Below are 20,574 nucleotides of genomic sequence, written 5' to 3'. Positions count from 1 at the left end.
CAACTTTTACAGGAGGTTCATCAGGAACTTTAGCCAGGTGGTTTCTCCCCTCACACAACTCACTTCTTCCAAACTGCCCTTTCTATGGTCTAGTTCCGCGCAGCAGGCATTTGCTCGTTTGAAACAACTGTTTTCCTCTGCTCCCATTTTGATCCAGGCTGACCTCACCCGACCATTTGTGGTGGAAGTGGACGCATCGGATTCGGGGGTGGGGGCCGTTCTCTCCCAGCGGGTGGGTGGCAAGCTGCATCCATGTGCCTACTTCTCTCGACGGCTGACCCAAGCGGAACAGAATTACGACGTGGGCGATCGGGAGCTCCTCGCCATCAAGCTGGCCCTGGAGGAATGGAGGCACTGGTTGGAGGGAAGTGAACACCCCGTTGTGGTTTGGACGGACCATAAGAACTTGGCGTATATCCAGGCAGCTAAGCGTCTTAACGCACGTCAAGCCAGGTGGGCCCTGTTCTTTACACGTTTCAATATCACTATAACCTACAGACCAGGATCACGCAACACGAAACCCGATGCTCTCTCATGCCAATTTGCACCACACACGGATGACGGAGAGAAGCAGAGACCCATTCTGCCCGCCACATGCATCGTGGGAGCTATCACGTGGGAGATCGAGAGGATGGTTAAAGAGGCCCAGCAACAGGAGCCGGACCCAGGGACGGGCCCTGACGGACGACTGTTCGTCCCCACAACGGTCCGGGGCAAGGTTATACACTGGGCCCATACAGCAAAGTTCTCCTGCCACCCTGGTAAGAACCGCACCGTGAGTTTCCTGCGACGTTTGTTTTGGTGGCCCTCTCTTCTCAGGGATGTTCGGGACTACGTTGCGGCCTGCCCTACCTGCGCTCGCAATAACACCCCCAGTGCCCCCCAGGCCGGTCTCTTGCACCCTCTGCCAGTCCCCAAGCGCCCCTGGTCGCATGTTGCTTTGGATTTTGTCACTGGTCTACCGTCGTCATCAGGTAACACGACCATACTAACTGTTGTAGATCGTTTTTCCAAGGCGGCGCACTTTGTGGCGTTGCCCAAACTCCCGACTGCCTTAGAGACGGCTCGGCTCCTTACCGAGCATGTTTTTCGGTTACATGGGATTCCGCAAGACATTGTTTCTGATCGGGGCCCCCAGTTTACTTCCCGGGTCTGGAGGGCGTTTTGTTCAGGACTAGGGGCCCGTGTGAGTTTGTCTTCAGGTTTTCATCCTCAGACGAACGGTCAGGCGGAGAGGGCGAATCAGGAGTTGGAAACCATGTTACGCTGTGTGGTTTCCTCGAACCAATCCACCTGGAGTGACCAGTTGGCTTGGATTGAGTACGCCCACAATTCCAGCACGTCGGCGGCCACTGGTGTGTCTCCGTTTGAAGCATCGCTGGGGTACCAGCCACCATTACTTGCCATCACTGAAGGTGAGCTGGCCGTTCCCTCTGTTCAGCATCATATGAGACGCTGCAGGCGGGCGTGGCGCGCCACCAGGGCGGCTCTGTTGAGGACGACGGCGCAGAATAAGAGGTTGGCCGATCGTCGCCGCACTCCGGCCCCTGCCTATCGTGTTGGACAGCAGGTGTGGCTCTCTTCCAGGTATATTACCTTATGAACTGAATCCAAGAAGTTGGCCCCGCGTTTTATTGGGCCCTTTTCGATCCAAGCTGTGTTGAATCGGGTGTCTGTTCGTTTGGCCCTTCCTCGCAACATGAGGATTCATAATGTGTTTCATGTTTCCCAGGTGAAACCGGTCCGGACCAGCCCTTTGTGCCCGCCTTCCAGGCCCCCGCCGCCCGTCCGGGTTGTTGCCGGCGCTCCTGCTTATGCCATCACGCGGATTATGGATGCCAGGCGTCGCGGTAGGGGCTTCCAGTTTTTGGTGGATTGGGAGGGGTATGGTCCGGAAGAGCGTGCTTGGGTGCCGCGGTCTGCGATTCTGGATGATGCTATGGTGAAGGAATTCCGCCGCCGGCACCCTGACAAATTTGGTCGGTCGCCGGGAGGCTCCCGTTAATGGGGGGGTACTGTCATGGCTAGACGGTCCTCACTGATCGTCTTGCCAATTTGTTGTGGTGTTTGTGTGTACTGTGTCGTGTTCTCCTCTCCATCCTGTGCATGTGTTTTTCTGCTGGAACATGTACTTCCGGAAGCCGTGGCACGGAACGGCAGTTGACCGGAGGGGAGTGTCCTGAGCTAGAATCATCGCACCTGTGCAGAATTACCTTGCCAGCTCAGACCTATTTAACGGGGCGGTTGAGTCACAACCAACGCTGGAACGTTGAACTAAACCGGGTAGCGTAGTCGTGATCAGCATACTCGGTTTGTGAAGGAGAGAACGTTTTCGTTACTGTGCGTGTGTTTTTTCTCATCTGCCTCCAGGATTCAGGGATTGGAGGAGGAGCCGGAATAAAGAGACTTTCCAGCAGTATAAGATACAAAAAATAATCAACCAAACACAAATGTCCTTACTTTTTGTGCTAAGTTTATAATTATTCCACAATTAGAGTGTCTGTAAACATCCCTTAGTTTGGTTTGGTGGTGCAATGCCCTGCAGGAAGAGACACTTTTCCAAAAATAATCCAGAAGTGCCTACTCTGCAAAGACAATAAATGACATACGAATGCTTTAAAGCAGCGGTCCCCAACCTTTTTTGCGCCATGGACCACGGAGTTTAATGTCCGACAATATCTTCACAGACCGGCCATTAAGGTGTCGCAGATAAATACAACTAAATAAAATAATATGACCAAGACATATGGTGGTATTTTGCAAATATAATAATAAACGCAAATTCACCAAATACTAGTATTGGCAAAGATTAATGACAGAACAGGGATTGCATCGTGTTACTACTGTAAACTTCCCCAGGACAGCTAACCTGACTAACTTTATTGTCCTGGAACATTTGTGTGTTTGTGTAGTGGTTGCTAGGCAGAGTTACAGCTATACAAGCAAGAAATAAATGACTATCCTGAGTGTTGTGAATAGCACGGATGCAACTGTGGCTAAATCAATTTCATGTTAATGTACTGTATGAAGCCTGTATAGCTTGTTGCATGATACACACAATTTCTTTTTAAACTCTGGCTTATAGAACCTAACTTGTTATTTCAGTCACCGGGGAAGACTGTGAGTTTGCATGCCAGTGAGTGAGAAAGATTGTTATAGAAAGAGCAGGAGTCTCATGTCTGCATGAGCTGATCATAACCCAGATTCATTCATTTGTTTGTCTACTTCCTGAGTATTTACACTACAACTGCAGCTGCATTTCTAAATGTAACGAGCAGTTCAAACTGGTCACATGGATTTCATTTGGGTAGGCCAAAGGGGAACATGTTAGATGAATCAATATTCTTCATGCAATTATAGCTGCGATGATAAAGAACCCACCGGACACCCATTATTAGAATTGTTATTTCTGCATCACAGACCCCGAAGATAATTAAGCACACTGTGAGTTTCTATTATGTAAATTCTTACCTTAAGTCTCTCAGACACTCCATCAGTAAAACTGATGGTGAACTCCTCCACTTTGGGCACCTTCAGCCGCTTCTTCTCTGTCTGGTACTCAGTGCGAGTTTTCACCACCACCTGGAAGCAGAAGAAGAGTCGAAATTAAAGCAGTTAAATACTCAAAGATGCTGAAGGCAGCGAAGGATTGATGGGTATTACCGTGGAAGGGAAAGGTTAATTTACGTTTAGCGTGTTGCCACAAAGGTCTTACAAACTGCATTAAATGGCAGGAGGTTTCACCTGACAAAATCAGTTCATTCAGGTCAAGTGCAAAAAAAAGGTGACGGAGGAAACATGTTGGCTTAATAAAAACTGGGCCAAAGTGCAGAATCATCCTTGGTTAACAATCTGTATCAAAACATATCCACATTCAGTAGACTGTAATGTACATTATGAAATATTTTGTCCAGAAAAAATGTGCAATAGCCAGTAGGAAACATTCATTTACTAATATTCTGTTTGTTTCCCACTGCCTTCAAAATAAAAACCAATTGAAACCAGAAGCTCAGTAACATTGTAGCTGAATTCAAAGGTTAATGTAACGTGCAGAAAGAAAGTTGTGTTTTCTTACTAGTGGTTGGTTTTGTTGCACAAACTATTGAGAATTAAAGAAGTCAAGGAGACTTGAAAAGTCGAGGATCAATGCTATTAAATTAATGTCACTTCACTAAAATACGACCAACGCTGTAGGAGGAGTGGTGATGCCTTGACATAGCAAAAGTTCATCAGTCCTTTGGCCGCATGAGCAAACAGCTGACAGATGGCGTGAATATCATTGATCATCTAATTACAATGCAGTGTTGTACCTGTCTGTGGTCCTGAAAATCATCTGCATATTAACAGGACACGTAGCACCCCCTTCAATATTGCTGCAGACTGAAGCCTGATTCAGACTTCTGTGGGGAATCTTTGTAGAGTCTACAATGTAACCTCTGTAAGTGGTCGACGTTGTCTATGCTTGCGCAGGTTCGTTACATGTTCATTACCATGTGGTCATGTCCTGATGCTTCATACGTGGTGCCAGCCAACAGACAAAAATAAAATGCTGGGTCCTTACTGTTTGTTGTGGTCAGTTTTCTTTTTCTTTTAGGGGTAAAGATATTTGTCCCTCGTTTTTTTTTCCACGTTTTTGTTCAGTCCCTCACATCCATTCTGATAGTTTCAGCAATCTCCCTCCAGGAATCTACAGACATTTGTGAGTCCTTATATTGATGCTGTGGTTTTTATTCCTTATACTGGGCTGATGATTGTTATTCTCTCACTGATAAATTCAAAAACTGTGGCGAGTAGTCAGAAATGCACATGAGGAATCAACTGTGCTGAACAGGCCAATCACAGTAGTTGGGGGCTGCGTTGATGCATCGTGCAGTTATTTCTCAGGAGGTGTGAGCAGGTTATGTTTTACGTTACGGCATAGATTCCCCACTGAAGCATAAATGGGATGTAAGCACTCCCCTCATGGCAACGTTACTCTCCAGCAGCAGCAGCCTCCACCAGAAGGAAAACTCACACCCAAAGTAAAGGACCCAGGACCATTTATTGTCCAATATCCAGTTCCCATGTCTTAGCAGATCTGAGCTGTTTAAAGGCATGAGGAAGACCTACTCAATATTAGACAGGTAGTTTTAATGTTGTGGCTGGTCAGTGTAAAACACAAAATTCAGAAGCTCTTCCAAGATATTTTGACAGAGACATTTTCTTGGTCATAAAGTAACAAATCTTATGGTAATAACATTATAATATTGTGCTTAGCGCTTCCTCTACAAACAAATCCTATTCCTGTATAAAGATATGACAAAGAAGTCACCCCTCACCCCAAGTTATGTTTCCTCTGTAAAAGGCATAATTGTCATAGGAAGTTTGGACAAAGGCACATCTTTCTAACCAGCAGCAGGTTTAAGGGTTAGAAAATTCGATTCAGTTCAATTTTATTTATTCAGCACCAACACAACAGTCACCTCAATGCGCTTTATATTGTAAGCTAGATCCTACAATAATACATACAGAGAAAAACCCAACAATGATATGACTCCCTATGAGCAAGCACTTTGGTGATAGTGGGAAGGAAAAACTCCCTTTTAACAGGAAGAAACCTCCAGCAGAACCAGGCTCAGGGAGGGGCGGGGCCATCTGCTGTGACCAGTTGGGGTCAAGAGTGTCAGCTGATATTAGACAGTGTATGAGATTACAGCACATCAGTCAACTTTTCAATAATTATATTCTAAGGCAACAATGTTAGCTCTCTTATTTTGGCGCTGAATTAAACCTTGGATTTGGAAAGCTCATATCAGACACCTGTTACCGCTTACTAAGCTGTCTTGCTATTTTCTGCTGGCAGCTAGAGCAAAACAAAAGAAGCAAAAAACTGTCCCAGTAGTGTCAATTTTGCACTCCTCAAGCAAACAGGTTTGGAGCTGTAGTCCAAACACAGAGTCTTCAAAGCTCTGGTTTGCTTTCCGACTTCCAGTTGTGTTGTAGGAGGTCCACGTTCAAAACACGTGGGAGGAGAAAGCAGATGGGATTTCCTTAGTAACATAGGAATTACAGCTGAGCTTCTCTTGATGAAGATATCAACCCACGCACACTCAAACATAAAAAACAGTTTGCATTGCAAGTCACACTTCTGCAGTAGTGTCTGGCTGCACGCACATGTATAAGCAGTTCTTAAGATTGTCTGGAGGCTATATTTGCACAGTCCCCTCTTGCTAGTTTTGATTCCTCTGTGGTGCTTTTTGTGGCCCTGGTGTAAATGAACAACAAAAGAGGTGCTTTTTACCAGGTTGCGTGCACTTCACCACTGCAATTACTAAAAAGACAAAGTGTCCCTACTGTTTTTGTGCGTTTCCTGTATACTAATGCACAGAAGACAGGGCAGGGAATAGAGTACAAATGACAGAGCAGAGGAGAGCTGGATGGAGAGGAAAAAAAAGAAGAACAATGTCTCAGTGTCCTTGAGGCTAATTGTGCTGCCTCTGAGCGGCTCTCCGTCACTTTGAGACAAAGCCAGAAACTGCTGCGCACACAAACTGGCTCCACTATATGAATAACAAAGCTGTCAGTTGGCTGTAGAAACCTCTTATCTAACAGTTGAAGGCCGCAGTAGGTGTACTGAATACTGCGCATTTGATTGGACCCCTGAGGCGCTGGTGCCCCAAGGCTTTCCGCGCAGTAACACCAGACGTCAGGCTTGCCATAGTTGTAACTAATGTCTCAATTTTGGCTCAACTTTCCCATTCTCCAACTCATTTCACAATAACATGCTCGCTGCCTCTAGGCTCAAACACACCAGCGCTTTATTTTGCTTCATTACTCTTTCCCCTTCTCTAAATCTCACTCCTTTATTTCATATTACCTAATGAAGTGGCCATCAGTCAACATTGCCTCATTTACACAGCTGTTAGCTGTCAGCCAGCTCGTAGATATCCCCTGAACAAAGTGGCACCATCTCTGATCAGACAGGTCTAAATACTCTCTGGGAAACCTTAAATTTATGAACAGAAAACTCTTATTACTAACACTGGATGTAAATGTGTATAAATAATGCAGATGTGATATGAAGACTGAAAAAAAAGCAATTGCAGCTTGCATTATTATCATTGTGCATGAGCAGCCTTTTATTTCTTTATGTTAGTAGTATGATTGTGCACTTTTTTGGCAAAGCCTGCAGTGAAGTGTTTGCGATAGCAGTGAAAGTCAGGTAGGTGGCCAAAATTAAATATCTCAGCAAATATCAGATTTTCATGAAAGGCTGCTAAAGCTATTTTAGTTACCCAGCACATAAACCAATGTGGCTTTGGTGAAGCCTTGACTTTTTCTTTTTTTTCCATTTGAAGAAATAAATATGACAGCTATAAAGTGGAACACCGCAAAATGCTGTAGGGATGCTTATCAGAAGATCTTTCAACAAGCAAAGAACCATTCAGAGGTGGACTGTCCTGCTGCATAACCCAAGTGAACTATAGCATCAGGGCACGAACTGATGATCAGACATTGTCTTTCAGGAGTTACTGGTAGAGAGTGGAATTAATGGTTTCATCACTTGCAACAAGACTTCCAGGTCCTGAAGTCTTTTTTGGTCAGCAGTGGTTTTTGCCTTGGATCTCTTCCATTTATGACATTTTTGCCCAGTCTCTTTCTTATATTAAACTAAGAACGCTGACCTTAACTGAGGCAAGTGAGGCCTTTTACATGACTTGATAGGCTGTTTTGGGAAGGTGTTCACTGTTCCAAGTTTTCTCCTTTTGTAGATAAAGGCTTTCACTATAGAGTCCCCTGAAACCCTTTCCAGAATAATAGAAGTCATTACTTTGTTTCTTTAAATCATAGTACGATCTGTTGCTCTTTTAGCCTATTTAAGGGATTTCTTGATTGAACAGGTCTGGCAATAATCAGAGTTGGACATGGCTCATAACATTGAACTGACAAGAGAGGGCAATTACTTTTTCCACATATGGCCAGGATTTTTTGTATTCACTCAGATTAACCTCTATTATTATTATTCTTTTATTATCTTAAACATTTAAGTGTGACTTAGAAATCAGGAAGGGGTCAAATATTTGGTACAGGTAGCTGGTACATGAAAAAACGTATTCAGTGGGAGATTACACAACCCATTTAGTCCCCTGTAGTTGTACTATTGTACTATTATTACTGTTCATGGTGGTACTTCTCTGTCTCAGCAGTGGTGCAGCACATCCTGCAGTTTTGGTAACATATTCCTGTAAGTGTGAAAACACAATTTTAATTTCCAGAATACCAGCGTTGCACGTTAACACCGTTTTATCTAAATTTTGAGTCTTATTTATCAGTTTGTATATAAAAAATATTTATTTTAGCTATTAATATTTCATTCCTTCTACTGCATCTGTGAATAAAATTTCAAATTAAACCACCCGTATTAAAAATACATCACCATGAGTTTTCTGTAGCTGCTTTAATATATCACTGGCAAGCGCTTCTACATCTGGAAGAGGCGGGTTAATGATTCCCCCACCTACATGGGTACAGCCTCTCCAGCAATTTCCTTTGAGAGTCTATTTACAGATATCAAATTAGTCATGTATATTTTATGTAAACATCCTGTTTCACTGTGACCTTTTAATACTTCTGTGTCTGACTCAAGAGTCACTTTTAGATCTGTAATATATCTCTGTGCAGTAAGCTGATGATTGCCTCACAATGTGACGATGGACACTTTGGTTGCCAACAGAATTTATAGATATGTGGGTTTTTTTGAAAACACACGTTTCTATATTTGAGTGAAGGAGCAAGTGATTGAATAAGGCATGAAGAAGTATATGAAGTGCATTTCAGAAAAGATGGCTTAAGCTCATCAATCTCAGCCTGCCATTCTCTCTTTGTGTCTCTCCATCGTTCCATCTCCAGTCACAGTATTTGTCATGGTCCTGCGACCATTATCAATAAATCACCCTCACACCTGAATAAGTGCTGCGTTTTGAGTCCTCCTTCCACTCTCCACACGGCCGCTGCCCCGGACCGTGACAGTACGACGCGACCACAAGATGGACCCAGCAGCGCTTAATCCGTCCAGGGAGCTACGGGAGACGCTCATCGATGCCACACAGGAGCTGATCGACCTGTGGCTGGAAAGCCCGGGTGGCACGTCCCAGCGCGCTATAGAGAGGCGGCTACAGCGTCTGGTGACCGGTCTCCCATGGCTTCTGGACTCGCTCTGTTCGTGGGAGCGGGAGTTTCTCCTTTTGGACCTTGGACTTCACAACCCGTCTGCATTTACTTTCGAGCAGCCCGAGGCGGTGAGTGAGCGGGATGCATTGGCTTCCCCAGATTCCAGGACTTTGTTTTCTGGGGCTATTCAGAGCGGGATGGGAGACTGTACGGGTCGCTTACCTACCTTCGTGGTAACGGATCCTTCCCAAGTGGGCGTGTACAAACCCTCTGCAAAACTGACAGACTGTGTCTCTGCCGCTCCTTCTGAGCCAGGACTTTTTCGCCATTCTCCGGCTCAGTTCTGTGTCCAGCCACAAGCTTCCCGGTCTGTAGCTCAACCGTTAGCCTCCCTAAGGGCACAATTACCTGTTCTGCCGCCGCTCCAGTTAGCCACTCAGCCACCACCACCGCTAGCATAGCTTCAACCCATAGTTTAGTTAATGGCTGAGTCACAATATTCACACTGTTTTTCCACCGCTGTTTCTAAGCAGGGAGATGAACTGTTTTACAACGGACCTGTTCCTCAAAAGCTGGCAACATTAGAGACTGTTGCTCACTCCGGGGCTTCCCCAGAGGCTGGGTTACTGCCCTCAGCTTACTCTGGACCCCTGGAGGCCAAGATGCCAGCTGTGAACTGCACCGGGCTGTCACTGCCTGAGCAGGGTCAGTGCTCTGCGCAGCTGCAGCCCTCCGTACGTGCGCCAGAGGCCCACGTGCCTACTGGTTTTGTTTCACGTGCGCCAGAGGCCCACGTGCCTACTGGTTTTGTTTCATGTGTGCCAGAGGCCCACGTGCCTCCTAGTTTTGTTTTGTGTGTGCCGGGGGCCCCGGTGCCCGCTGGTTCTGCGGCTGTTTTCGCTGGGGGGCCCGAGGAGCCCGTCCAGCCTCCTGCTTCGCCTGCTGGGGGGCCCGGGGAGCCCGTCCAGCCTCATGCCACACTGACTGCCACGTCGGCTGGGGGGCCCGGGGAGCCCGTCCAGCCTCCTGCTTCGCTAGCTGGGGGGCCCGGGGAGCCCGTCCAGCCTCATGCCACACTGACTGCCACGTCGGCTGGGGGGCCCGAGGATCCCGTCCGGCCACCTGTGGCTGCTTCTCCACCTGTGGCTGCAGCGCCGCCTCCTGCAGTATCATCACCTGCAGCGCTACCACCTGCTACTGCCACGCCTCAGCCTGAAGCTTCAGCCTCGCCTGATTCTGGTCCAGCTTCATCCTCGCCCGGCCCGGTTCCAGCTACAGCTTCGTCCTCGCCTGGCCCAGCTTCAGCTGCAGCTTCGTCCTCGCCCGGCCCAGCTTCAGCTACAGCTTCGTCCTCGCCCGGCCCGGCTTCAGCTACAGCTTCTTCATCGCCTGGTCCGGCTTCATCCTCGCCTGGCCCGGTTTCATCCACGCCTGGTCCGGCTTCATCCTCAGCTTCATCCTCGCCTGATTCTGGTCCAGCTTCATCCTCACCTGGCCCAGCTTCAGCTACAGCTTCGTCCTTGCCCGGCCCGGCTTCAGCTACAGCTTCTTCATCGCCTGGTCCGGTCTCATCCACGCCTGGTCCGGTTTCATCCACGCCTGGCCTGGTTTCATCCACGCCTGGCCCGCTTTCATCCACGCCTGGCCCGGTTTCATCTCCAGCTTTCATCTCAGTGACTTTATGTTTATGTTCTTTATTGTTATTACTTTCATTATTATTCATGGCTGTTTTGGGATGGTTTGTGTTTGGGATTTTAGACACTGGGTTCTGGGTTTGTGCTCCCTCTGTTGGTCCCTGGTGTTAGTGTTCCCCTGTCTCGTCAGGTTAATCAGGTCCAGCTGTTTCCCCCACCTGTGTGTGATTTCCCAGTGTCTCTTTGTGTACTTATAGTGTGTGATTTCCTCTGCTCCTCGTCGCGTCGTCTGTGTTCATACCCTGTGAAATCCCCTGCGTGCTCTCCCTGCTGTTCTCCCTTCATGTTCAGGTTTGCTATTTCTTTGTGTAGTTTCTCCCAGTTAGTTCATCCTTAGTTCTGTTTTACCATCCCCACTTTATATTTGATATTATCAATAAATCACCCTCACACCTGAATAAGTGCTGCGTTTTGAGTCCTCCTTCCACTCTCCACACGGCCGCTGCCCCGGACCGTGACAGTATTATTATTTTTTTCTTTTTTTCAGATTTGATATCCCCTGTGGAAAAGCTGTCAGAACATTTCTTCTTTGCCCATCTTCCCAGTATGTGAGACCTGTTATCGCAGTGAATGCTGTTTCGTTTTTCATCCCTAAGAACTGAGCTGTGGGAGAGAGTTGGTCTTTGGTGAAGTTTAGCGTGGAAAGCAGCTGTAGATACATTTTTGACACCTTTGATTCTTCGGGATTCCTTGTGATAAAAATAATTAATGAAAACCATTAAAAATAGAGAAGAACATTTGTACAACATGAGTTATAACAGGATGAACTGATGTTAAAATCAAGACGATTAATATTTAATTTAAATGACAGCAGACATTCACGTTGGCACATTTTTTATCTTAACTACCGTAATTGTCGGGCTATAAGCCGCTACTTTTTGCACAAGCTTTGAACCCTGCGGCTTTTAGTCAGGTGCGGCTTTTCTATGGATTGTCCATGATTTTTGTCATATCGTAAGACGATTTGTTTTGTTTGTTCCGCTGTTGTACGGCACTACGTTGCCTGGCGGAAGGATCGGGGTTCAAGAGTGGTATGTTAGTCACATGTCCATCCGCCAGGCAACGTAGTGCCGTACGAAGTAGCGCGAAAAACAAACTTCAAAGTAGCGCTACGCGTTCAGCGGGAGTCGTGGATGATGAGCGGCGATAAACTTGCGAAAAGCAAGTTATGCTCAACTCCACCGGTGGATTCTGACAGCGTGGAAAAGTGTGAAAACATCCACGATCACCACCGGATTTTGAAGGGCTGGACTGCTGCATGATGGAGAGGAGGACTCTGACACTGACAATGAGGATTTCTTTGGTTTTGAAAGTGACAACGAAGGAGAGAAGCGGAGAGTGGATGACGAAGCCATCCTGAGCCTGTTTGTATCCGACACTGGAGAAGAGGACTTTGGTGGTTTTAGTGCGCAGGAAGAAGAGAAAGATGGTGGTGAATGACTGACTTTTCTTCTTGTTAAAGCCGTGTCACTGCACCTGAGCCTAAAAGGTAGTCCGAATCTATTTTTCTGGTGTGCTGTAGGTTACTGTTATGTACTACATGTGCAAATATGTACCCATAACTTGTTTTTCAAGTTATGGGTACAAACAGCCATCTCTTTCCTGACAATTCGCTTTGTGCATATTCTCTTACATATGATAAGTCAACATTGAAACACCTGCGGCTTTTAGTCAGGTGCGGCTAATGTATGTACAAAACAGGATTTTCCCCTGATTTTAGCTTGTGCGGCTAATATTCAGGTGCGCTTTGTAGTCCAGGAAATACGGTAGTTAAAATAAGGTAAATCTGTTATAACGTTACTTTTGTTTTTTACCTGCTGGATCAGCCTATATTATCTTTAAATCTATTTAAATTTTTTTTTAAATAATGGTCTTCAACACATAAATACGGGGATCTCTGCAAATCTAATCTGAGTACTTCATACTACAATGCACTTCATTACTTAAACCTGTCCAAGTCCTGGCTAATGCAAAAATGTATTCAGCGAATCAAATGGCAGGAATTCAAGTATATAAGAATTCCAGACATGGTTAAGACAACCTACTGAAATTTTAACTGAATTAAGGGAATTAATAGGGAACAAAGGTGATTTAAGTGACTGTAAACATAGCATGGTTGTTGGTACTTAACAGGCTTGGCTGAGTTTTTCAGAAATTTGTGATTGTTAGGGATTTTCCTACACGACCATCTCGAAGGTTTATGGAGAACGATCCATTAAAAGAGAAAAAGTGAGCAGTAGTTCTCTGGGTGAAAAAGCCTTATTGATGTCCAAGGTCAACAGAGAATAGCCAGACTACTTCAAGTTAATAAAAAGCCAATAGAAACTCAAATAACCGCTTGTTACATCCATGTAGAGATGTCATCAGAACTTAAGAGTAAAATTCTTTAAATGTGACTGCATTTGTTTTTATTTGGCACTGGAGGTACAGAGGCAGCAGAACATCCAGATCTGTTCAGAGAATTGAAGGTGAGTGAGTTTCAGTTTAAATTAAAAGTATCCAAAGTGTTATCTTTTTTTTGTTATCCTGAAATGCACGCTGCTATTTAGATTGACAGCTAACATTGTGAAATCAGCTTTGTGCGATGCGATATTAAATGCTTATAATAACGTGATGTAACTCTAACATTAGTAGGTTACATGGCAAATATTCTAATATTTCAGTCAGTGTCTTGTCAACAAAATGTAATGTTAAGATTTTAAATAAATGACCCGCCATCATGTTAGTGTTTTTAAAAGAACTTCAAGAAGTTCATCTTTAAGTATGTGGGATACAAATTTTGTTTTGATATCGAATTGGCTGTCCATTAATCCAACTACTGGTACTAACTATTCAATTTCTGGTATTGTGACCCTACAACCAAGATATGCAGAGGAACGTCTATGAACGCACGACATACTGAACCCTGAAGCGGAAGGGCAAGATCACACCAGGTGCTGTTCCTGTCAGCTTAAAACAGAAAACTAAGGCTACAATTCACACAGCCTCATCAAAGTTAAAAAACAGAAGAATGTAAAAATGTTGCCTGGTTTAAGGAGTCACAGTTTCTGCTGTGACGATGGTGGGGTCATCTGAATTGGCGGGTAACGAGCATGGATCATGCTTTTTATAAACAATTCAGGCTAAGGCTGTGCGATATGAACAAAATCTCATATCCCGATATAAGAATTCTATCGTTCCGATAACGATATAAATCACAAAAATGTAACATTTTCTGTAAATTCTGTGAATCTCGGGCAGCTCGACTTGCGTGAAGTGTTTCCAGCTGCGCGTCATGTAGCTGGAGTCGAGTGTTTTAACAGATGCATGAAACGATACATTTTTAGACATAAGTTGTAACGACCGCCGTTTTCTTTGTGAGTATTTATTACACGGCGTGCTGCGGGGAAAAGCCTGTTCTAACGTTTGAGTCTAAGGTTTATTTTTTTTTTGCTTCTCATCCATAAATAATCTGCTCTTTCACGTGATTCAGTTTATTTTGAAAAGTCTCAACAGGATCTTGAGCTTTATTGTGAAAGGTTTATGTGGAACATAAACAAGCTGACACGTGATGCTGTTACCGTCGTTGTTGCTAACCACAACGCATAAAAACAGGCGCTTGCCCGTCAGTAGTGTGGTTATATAAAATATAAGAGAAAGAGAGAAAGAAGAAATTAATATAGCCACTACAGTGACCATCAAAAGGATGAAAAAATATTGCCGTAAACAGTTTATTTTGCGACACCACGAAACAAACGATAGCGTAAAATGAAACGATAGACGTTTTTATATCGTCATCCGATATATATTGTTATATCGAACAGCCCTAATTCAGGCTCGTGGTGTAATGGCATGGGGGGATATGTTCTTGGCAAACTTACTACCAACTGAGCATGGTTTTAACACCACAGCCTACCTGAGCATTATTGCGGACCGTATCCACCCTTTTATCACCACAGCTGTTTAGTTCATATGAAAATAAAAATCTTAATCATGGCGACCTATGAAAGAAAAGCTTTGCACCATTACCATGACCCAACAATTACTGGGGCTCAATCCTGAAAGTCTCTGTTAGCCTGTCAGAGTGAGTACTGCTGGTCCTCTTATCAGGAAAGTAAGAGCAGCTATTTGCATTCCCCAGCATCTGAGGTAGAAATCAATCTGTGGCTACACAGACAGAATATAAACCAGCAGGGCTTTAAATCCAAAGGTGCAACACTCCAACCAACCAGCAGCACTGCAGTACTGTTGGATTACACAGTGGAAAGAAAGCATGAGCCCTGAATGGCTGCTACAGTATAAAATAAACACAAAACTGTTGAAGGCTGAACATGCATACATGTATTTCATTCATTTAAATACTGAAGGTAAACTGACACTGTCTATTATTTTGCATGAATTTAATGGTCCTTAGGTCTCCTTAAGGTATTCATCAACTAACTAGTGTTCAGTCAAAGCAATACCAGCTGTTCGCTCTATAGTGATGGTAAACTCACTGTTATCCTTTTTTATGCATGTTTCCCAACATGTTATGACAGATGATTGACAAAACGATTAATTTCTTCATTTGGGAAATACTCTATGTGGAATCTAAATCTAATCATAAACAAAAAAAGATATCTAAATGATCCCCCGCTAAAGCTCGCTATTCAAACTGTTAAACAAAAAACAGACTGTGTAGGCTTTGCGTTTCATCTGATCTGGCCTACAGCCTCTGTGCACATCCAGCCAGATAAACGTATAAAAAATATATTTAGAATCTGTGGCGATTTGGCAAATTAACATGAGCGATGGTTCATCTGGTTAGGAGGCCCAAAGCCGTCACAACGCATAAGAAATCATCCGCTGATCCATTACTGATTTGACTGCCTGATGGAGGGTTCTCAATACCAGGAATTCCTCTTTAATTTATGAGGATAAGAACAAAGAATCGCAAAAAGAAAGAACAAGACTTGAAAGCGTCTCTGAAGTAACTGAGGGAAGTGAGAACAATAAAAGAATGAGGATGTGTGTTAAACAGGACGAGAGTGATTGTAAGTCTCTTACTGCCTTTGAAGCAAGTCTTGGTAGCTTAGCTTTGTTCTTAGAGGAATGATAAACAGAAACGATCTGCGTGTCTCTCTCAGAGGCAGTCCACCTCTTGCCACCCTCCTCTGGTTGTTGTTGTTGATTTTCTTTCAAACTACCAGAAATCCAATCAAGATATTGGTGGCGCAGCAGAGGCCGTGATGCATCTCTGCCCAAATGAAATCAAATCTAATGCTTTTCTAATGCCTCAGCAGCATTTTCCTTCCATGCGTTGGTGTGCCTGTAAGTGTATGAACTTTACTGTCATAAAGTTACCCCACCCCTGCAAAAATCTGCAAATATCCCCGAGTAACCCTGTAGCCGGCAAGGTCACATACTCATCAGACAGGGATCAGGGAGAAAACAGCTGGACTCGTATTTGTAAAGCCGCTCACAACCGCACCGCTGATGTGGGGTACTAGTCGGGTCACATGGCCTACTAAAACCTCGCTTTGGCTTTAAAGGACAAAGAGAACAAAACTGGTCTCAGATCAGATTTTGAGAGAATGATAAAAGCTGATTACCAGTGAACTCTTTCTGGATAGGGCAAGTGGCAAAAACAGCAACCCAGTATTCAGTGAGATTATGAAGCCTGTCGCCGCAACGTGTCTACAGTTTCTGATTTAGACAAAGGAATGTTTTCCTACAGACACAATCAACGTCAAATAACAAAATGATTACCAGTATAGGTTCCTTACTCAAAAAAGGTAATGTATTACACTTCCTGTCATTTTTTAAACTTTACATTACTTAATGACTCCCTGAATAATGTAATTCTTTACACTACTTGTTGCATTACTGTGGATTAAGGCTTTTAAATCTTTGTGAATATTTTATTATTAATGAAGTCATTCACATCAACTGCATAAATCTGCAGCACAAATTTACAGCATTTGTAGCTCAATTTTTCAGATTTTTCAGATCAAAATAAACAGATCTGACCAATCAGACCACTGCATTTGGGAACATGTGTATTCATACCTCATGACACCAGTATTGAATATTCATCCATCCATCCATCTATTTTCTTTTGCTTATTCGCATGGGCAGCAGCCTAAGCAGAGAAGCCCAGACCTCCCTCTCCCTAGCCTCATCCTCCAGCAACTCCAAGACCAAGGCACTCCCAGGCCAGCCAAGAGATATAATCTCTCCAGCGTGTCCTGGGTCTGCCTCAGTACCTCCTCTGACTGGGACATGCCCGGAACACCTTGTCAGATGCTCAAACCACCTCAACTGGCTCCTTTTGATGTGGCGCAGTAGCGCCTCTAATCTGAGTGTTGGATGGCCGAACTCCACACCCTGTCTCTAAGGGCGAGGCCAGCCACCCTTTGGAGAAAGCTCATTTCTACCACTTGTATCTACGACCTCGTTCTTTCAGTCACTACCCAAAGCTCGTGACCATAGGTGAAGGTAAGAACGTAGAACGACTGTTAAATCGAGATCTCCTGCTCCCCTTGCTCGTGAACAAGACTCTGAGTTACGTTAGGGTCCACTTGGAGCAGTAACTCGTACCTGACATAGAGTCGGCACTCTAGCCTTTTCCGGCTGAAGACCATGGCCTCAGACTTAGAGACATGGAAATAGTAAAATAACACAGTTTTGCCACAGACTCATAGCTGGACGTTGCTCCGGGTCAATCAGCTCTCTGAAAAAAATTTTCTCCCTCCTAAAATGTGGTCTCAGCTCTGCCAACAAGAGTTCAAACTGCCCCACTGACATCCTGAAATATGCATGAAAGCAACCGTGTTTCGGCTTCAACTCTTGGAGAAAACCATGAAATTCTCAATGCTGCTGCCTTCTCGTGAGAATTAAATGAACCCAGAATCTCGGTTTCTTCCTTTTCTTGTTTTATGTTTAATTTTATGTTGCTTTTTTGCAGCACACTTGGTGTGTTAACAATATAAACTGTCGATTACAGCATGACATGCTGGTACAAATCCCTATCCTAATGAGGACATACACATGGTCTGTCTTTGATTGTTTAACTTTTAAACCAAAGTCATTGACACAACATTGAAAATCAGCCTAAAGGGACTTTTAAGTGATTGCTACAGTGACTCTGTCCAAAAAAAGGTAGAAATGGATGCTACATGGCTACAAGTCAGACTGCTCATCACTGTTGTTGTTTATGATCAGGCTCTGGCTGCTGGGCTAGACTCTGCATACCCTCAGCTTTAATGTCACTTTGGGTTCTTTGCTAGCTTTGTGTTAGCATGCCGTGCAAATGCTTGCAAAGAGCCAATGCTGTGTTAGCAGTACAGTGCCGCTGTTTCTTTCCTGGGTGCAGCTTACATTTTACCATCATGCTCTGGTATTTTTATACAATGAAAATGAAGGTAATTCTCAGACCTATACTCCTCAAAAGTCAAACACTGCTCCACCATTTTCTTCCTCCCTGCTAAACTGAAAACAGCCTATTATAGTGCAGGTGTGCAGGAAGAAAAGGGCACATTTTATGTATTTGTGTGCAAATAGTGAAATAACGTAATGTTATTTAATCAACGTGTGGTACTGAAAAAAATAGCAATGTGATTACTTTGTAATCTATTACACCCGACACTGGTGATAACAACGAGAAACAAGCTGTCTGGTCCTCTGTGCTTTCCAGAGCTGAATAGCATAGATTCAGCTTAATGTTATCAGTCTGACCCACAGTTTGACTGCTTTGGGTCTCATGTGCAAGATTGGTGGCTTTATTCAAATCAGGAACTCCAAAGAAAAGGGACTCCAAATGAATTATAAAGTTGTTGCATAAGAGCTTAAAATATAAACAGATGAATTTTCTAGAGATTTCATAAAATCTGATGTCTAATTAAATATTTCATTATTTCTTGGCCTCTCTTGCATTCATGCATCACTTACCAGGAGGAAAATTCTCACACTTACAGCTCCAAACAAATGCTAAGATTAAGCAGCAAATTGACCTTTCCGACTCCCACACTGTCCTGACTGTTAACAAACGGATCCACTTTCGTTTGCATAGTGATAGATTAAAAGCAACACACACACACAAAAAAAACTTGCCACGGTTTTGTTTGCTTAGTGTCCGAATGCACAAATGAGCACAAAATAAATGAGCACACGGAGGGGCTGAACTAACAATTTCCCAGTCCTGGGAGCAAGCTGGCAAAATCTGCATCAGCTGTCAGCAGATTTATCCAAAAGCAGCAAGCAAATGCAATCTTTGTGGATGCATCTCCTGAGGCATGTAAAAACTCAAAAACAAAGCCAAACAGAAAAAAAATTACATTAAAAAAAACAAAAAACTGCAAGCCATCCTGTTTGACCTCTTTTCCTCTTAAATGTCAACAGCAATAAGTCACTGGATGGGGACTTATACTCAACTCAGGTTATTCTCTCTGTCAGTCTCCCTTTTCAGGTAATCAATATAAGACATATTTGTGTAGTCACACAGTACAGTAATACAGCAATGTGTGTGTGTGTGTGTGTGTGTGTGTGTGTGTGTGTGTGTGTGTGTGTGTGTGTGTGTGTGTGTGCAAAGGCAGCTTCATCTACAGTACGTAGCAGTGTTGGTGAATCTGCTGGGACTGATTTAATCAGAGTAAAATGACTGACAGCTCTACTAAGAACGCCGTTTCACAAACTGGTGACAGAGACGACCTGTCACTCACGCACACGTGCACGCACGCGCCGCCTTTGTTGTAAGTATGCGCTGCTAGAATTCCCGCAAGCACAACCGTGAATGAAATTGCAAGTGTGTGCGCATGTGTGTGTGTTAGCACAGTGAATGGCAGGTCTCCTGAGTTAACAGGTAAATGAAATGGAAAGCGACTGTGCTTCCCTCAGCAGAATCCGCGCTGTGGGGTTCAGGCTGTGCTATCTGTTTCGCCTCGCAGCAGGCCAAACGGGAGCTCGTTTCATACGGTGGAGTTTTGTGTGTGTACGCTCAAAAATTTAAACCCTTTGTTAACGCATTTTTCAAAAAACGGGGTGACCATGATATGAAGAACACAAGCACAGCTAAACTTCAAATTTAAACACACAGCATAAGCCTCTTAAATTTGCCACATACAGTATAAACGTCCGGAGAAATGACATCTCCCTTAATGGGAATATTCCAGCTATGGAAGCCAGACACTTATTAACATCGTCAGCTGTTATGCAGCAACATTTTCACTCATTTGTCATCGTATTTCTGGCCATTGCTGGCTGTGTAGCTCCAATATTGACTCTCTCTGAGCTCAGATGTTCTCCAGAGGGAAATATCCAGCTCCTAAATGCTCCACTCTACCACCAGTTAGTTGCTTCGTGTCTGTCATTCAGTGATGTGAATAAAGTACATTTGGTTGTTAGAGGCTTTTCACTAAAAATGGCTAAACAGTAACTAAATAGGGGGGATTAATCATGCCATAAAGCTTCTTACAGCTACACATGAAGCTGATAGCTCTCTGTTGGTTTGACAACTCCAATAAAATACAAAAATATGGCGTTACAGTCCAAAGTTATGGATTTATTTCTCAAAATGTATCTAATTTGATTTGTTTTTACTTCTACAAGTCATTGGTCACTTGGTGAGAGGAGAAATATGGATTAATATAGCTGAAAAATGTTCATCCTTACATCCAAACAGCGAAACAAACAATCCACAATAAAGCTTTCATGTGTGCAAAAAGTGACAATGAGCTCGCCTTGCTGCCTAATTCCATTAATTCTTATAATGCGC

At 44.0% G+C, this 20,574-nt stretch overlaps 1 protein-coding gene across 2 annotated transcripts in view; it reads right to left on the bottom strand.

The window, feature by feature from the left end:
* nsg2 (neuronal vesicle trafficking associated 2) overlaps nt 1–20,574 on the bottom strand; it is a 56,448-nt gene that overhangs the window by 34,178 nt on the left and 1,696 nt on the right. For both annotated transcript variants that reach the window (XM_085289476.1, XM_085289475.1), the window contains exon 3: nt 3,472–3,582. In XM_085289476.1, the coding sequence (XP_085145602.1) occupies nt 3,472–3,582 (111 nt within the window). The remainder of the gene's footprint in view (nt 1–3,471; nt 3,583–20,574) is intronic.

Source organism: Mchenga conophoros, linkage group LG10, assembly GCF_057382185.1.
Source record: "Mchenga conophoros isolate Kocher_MC1m ecotype Shallow Benthic linkage group LG10, M_conophoros_male_GT1.1, whole genome shotgun sequence".
NCBI classification, from domain to species: Eukaryota; Metazoa; Chordata; class Actinopteri; order Cichliformes; family Cichlidae; genus Mchenga; species Mchenga conophoros.
This window is presented reverse-complemented; position numbering and strand designations above follow the sequence as displayed.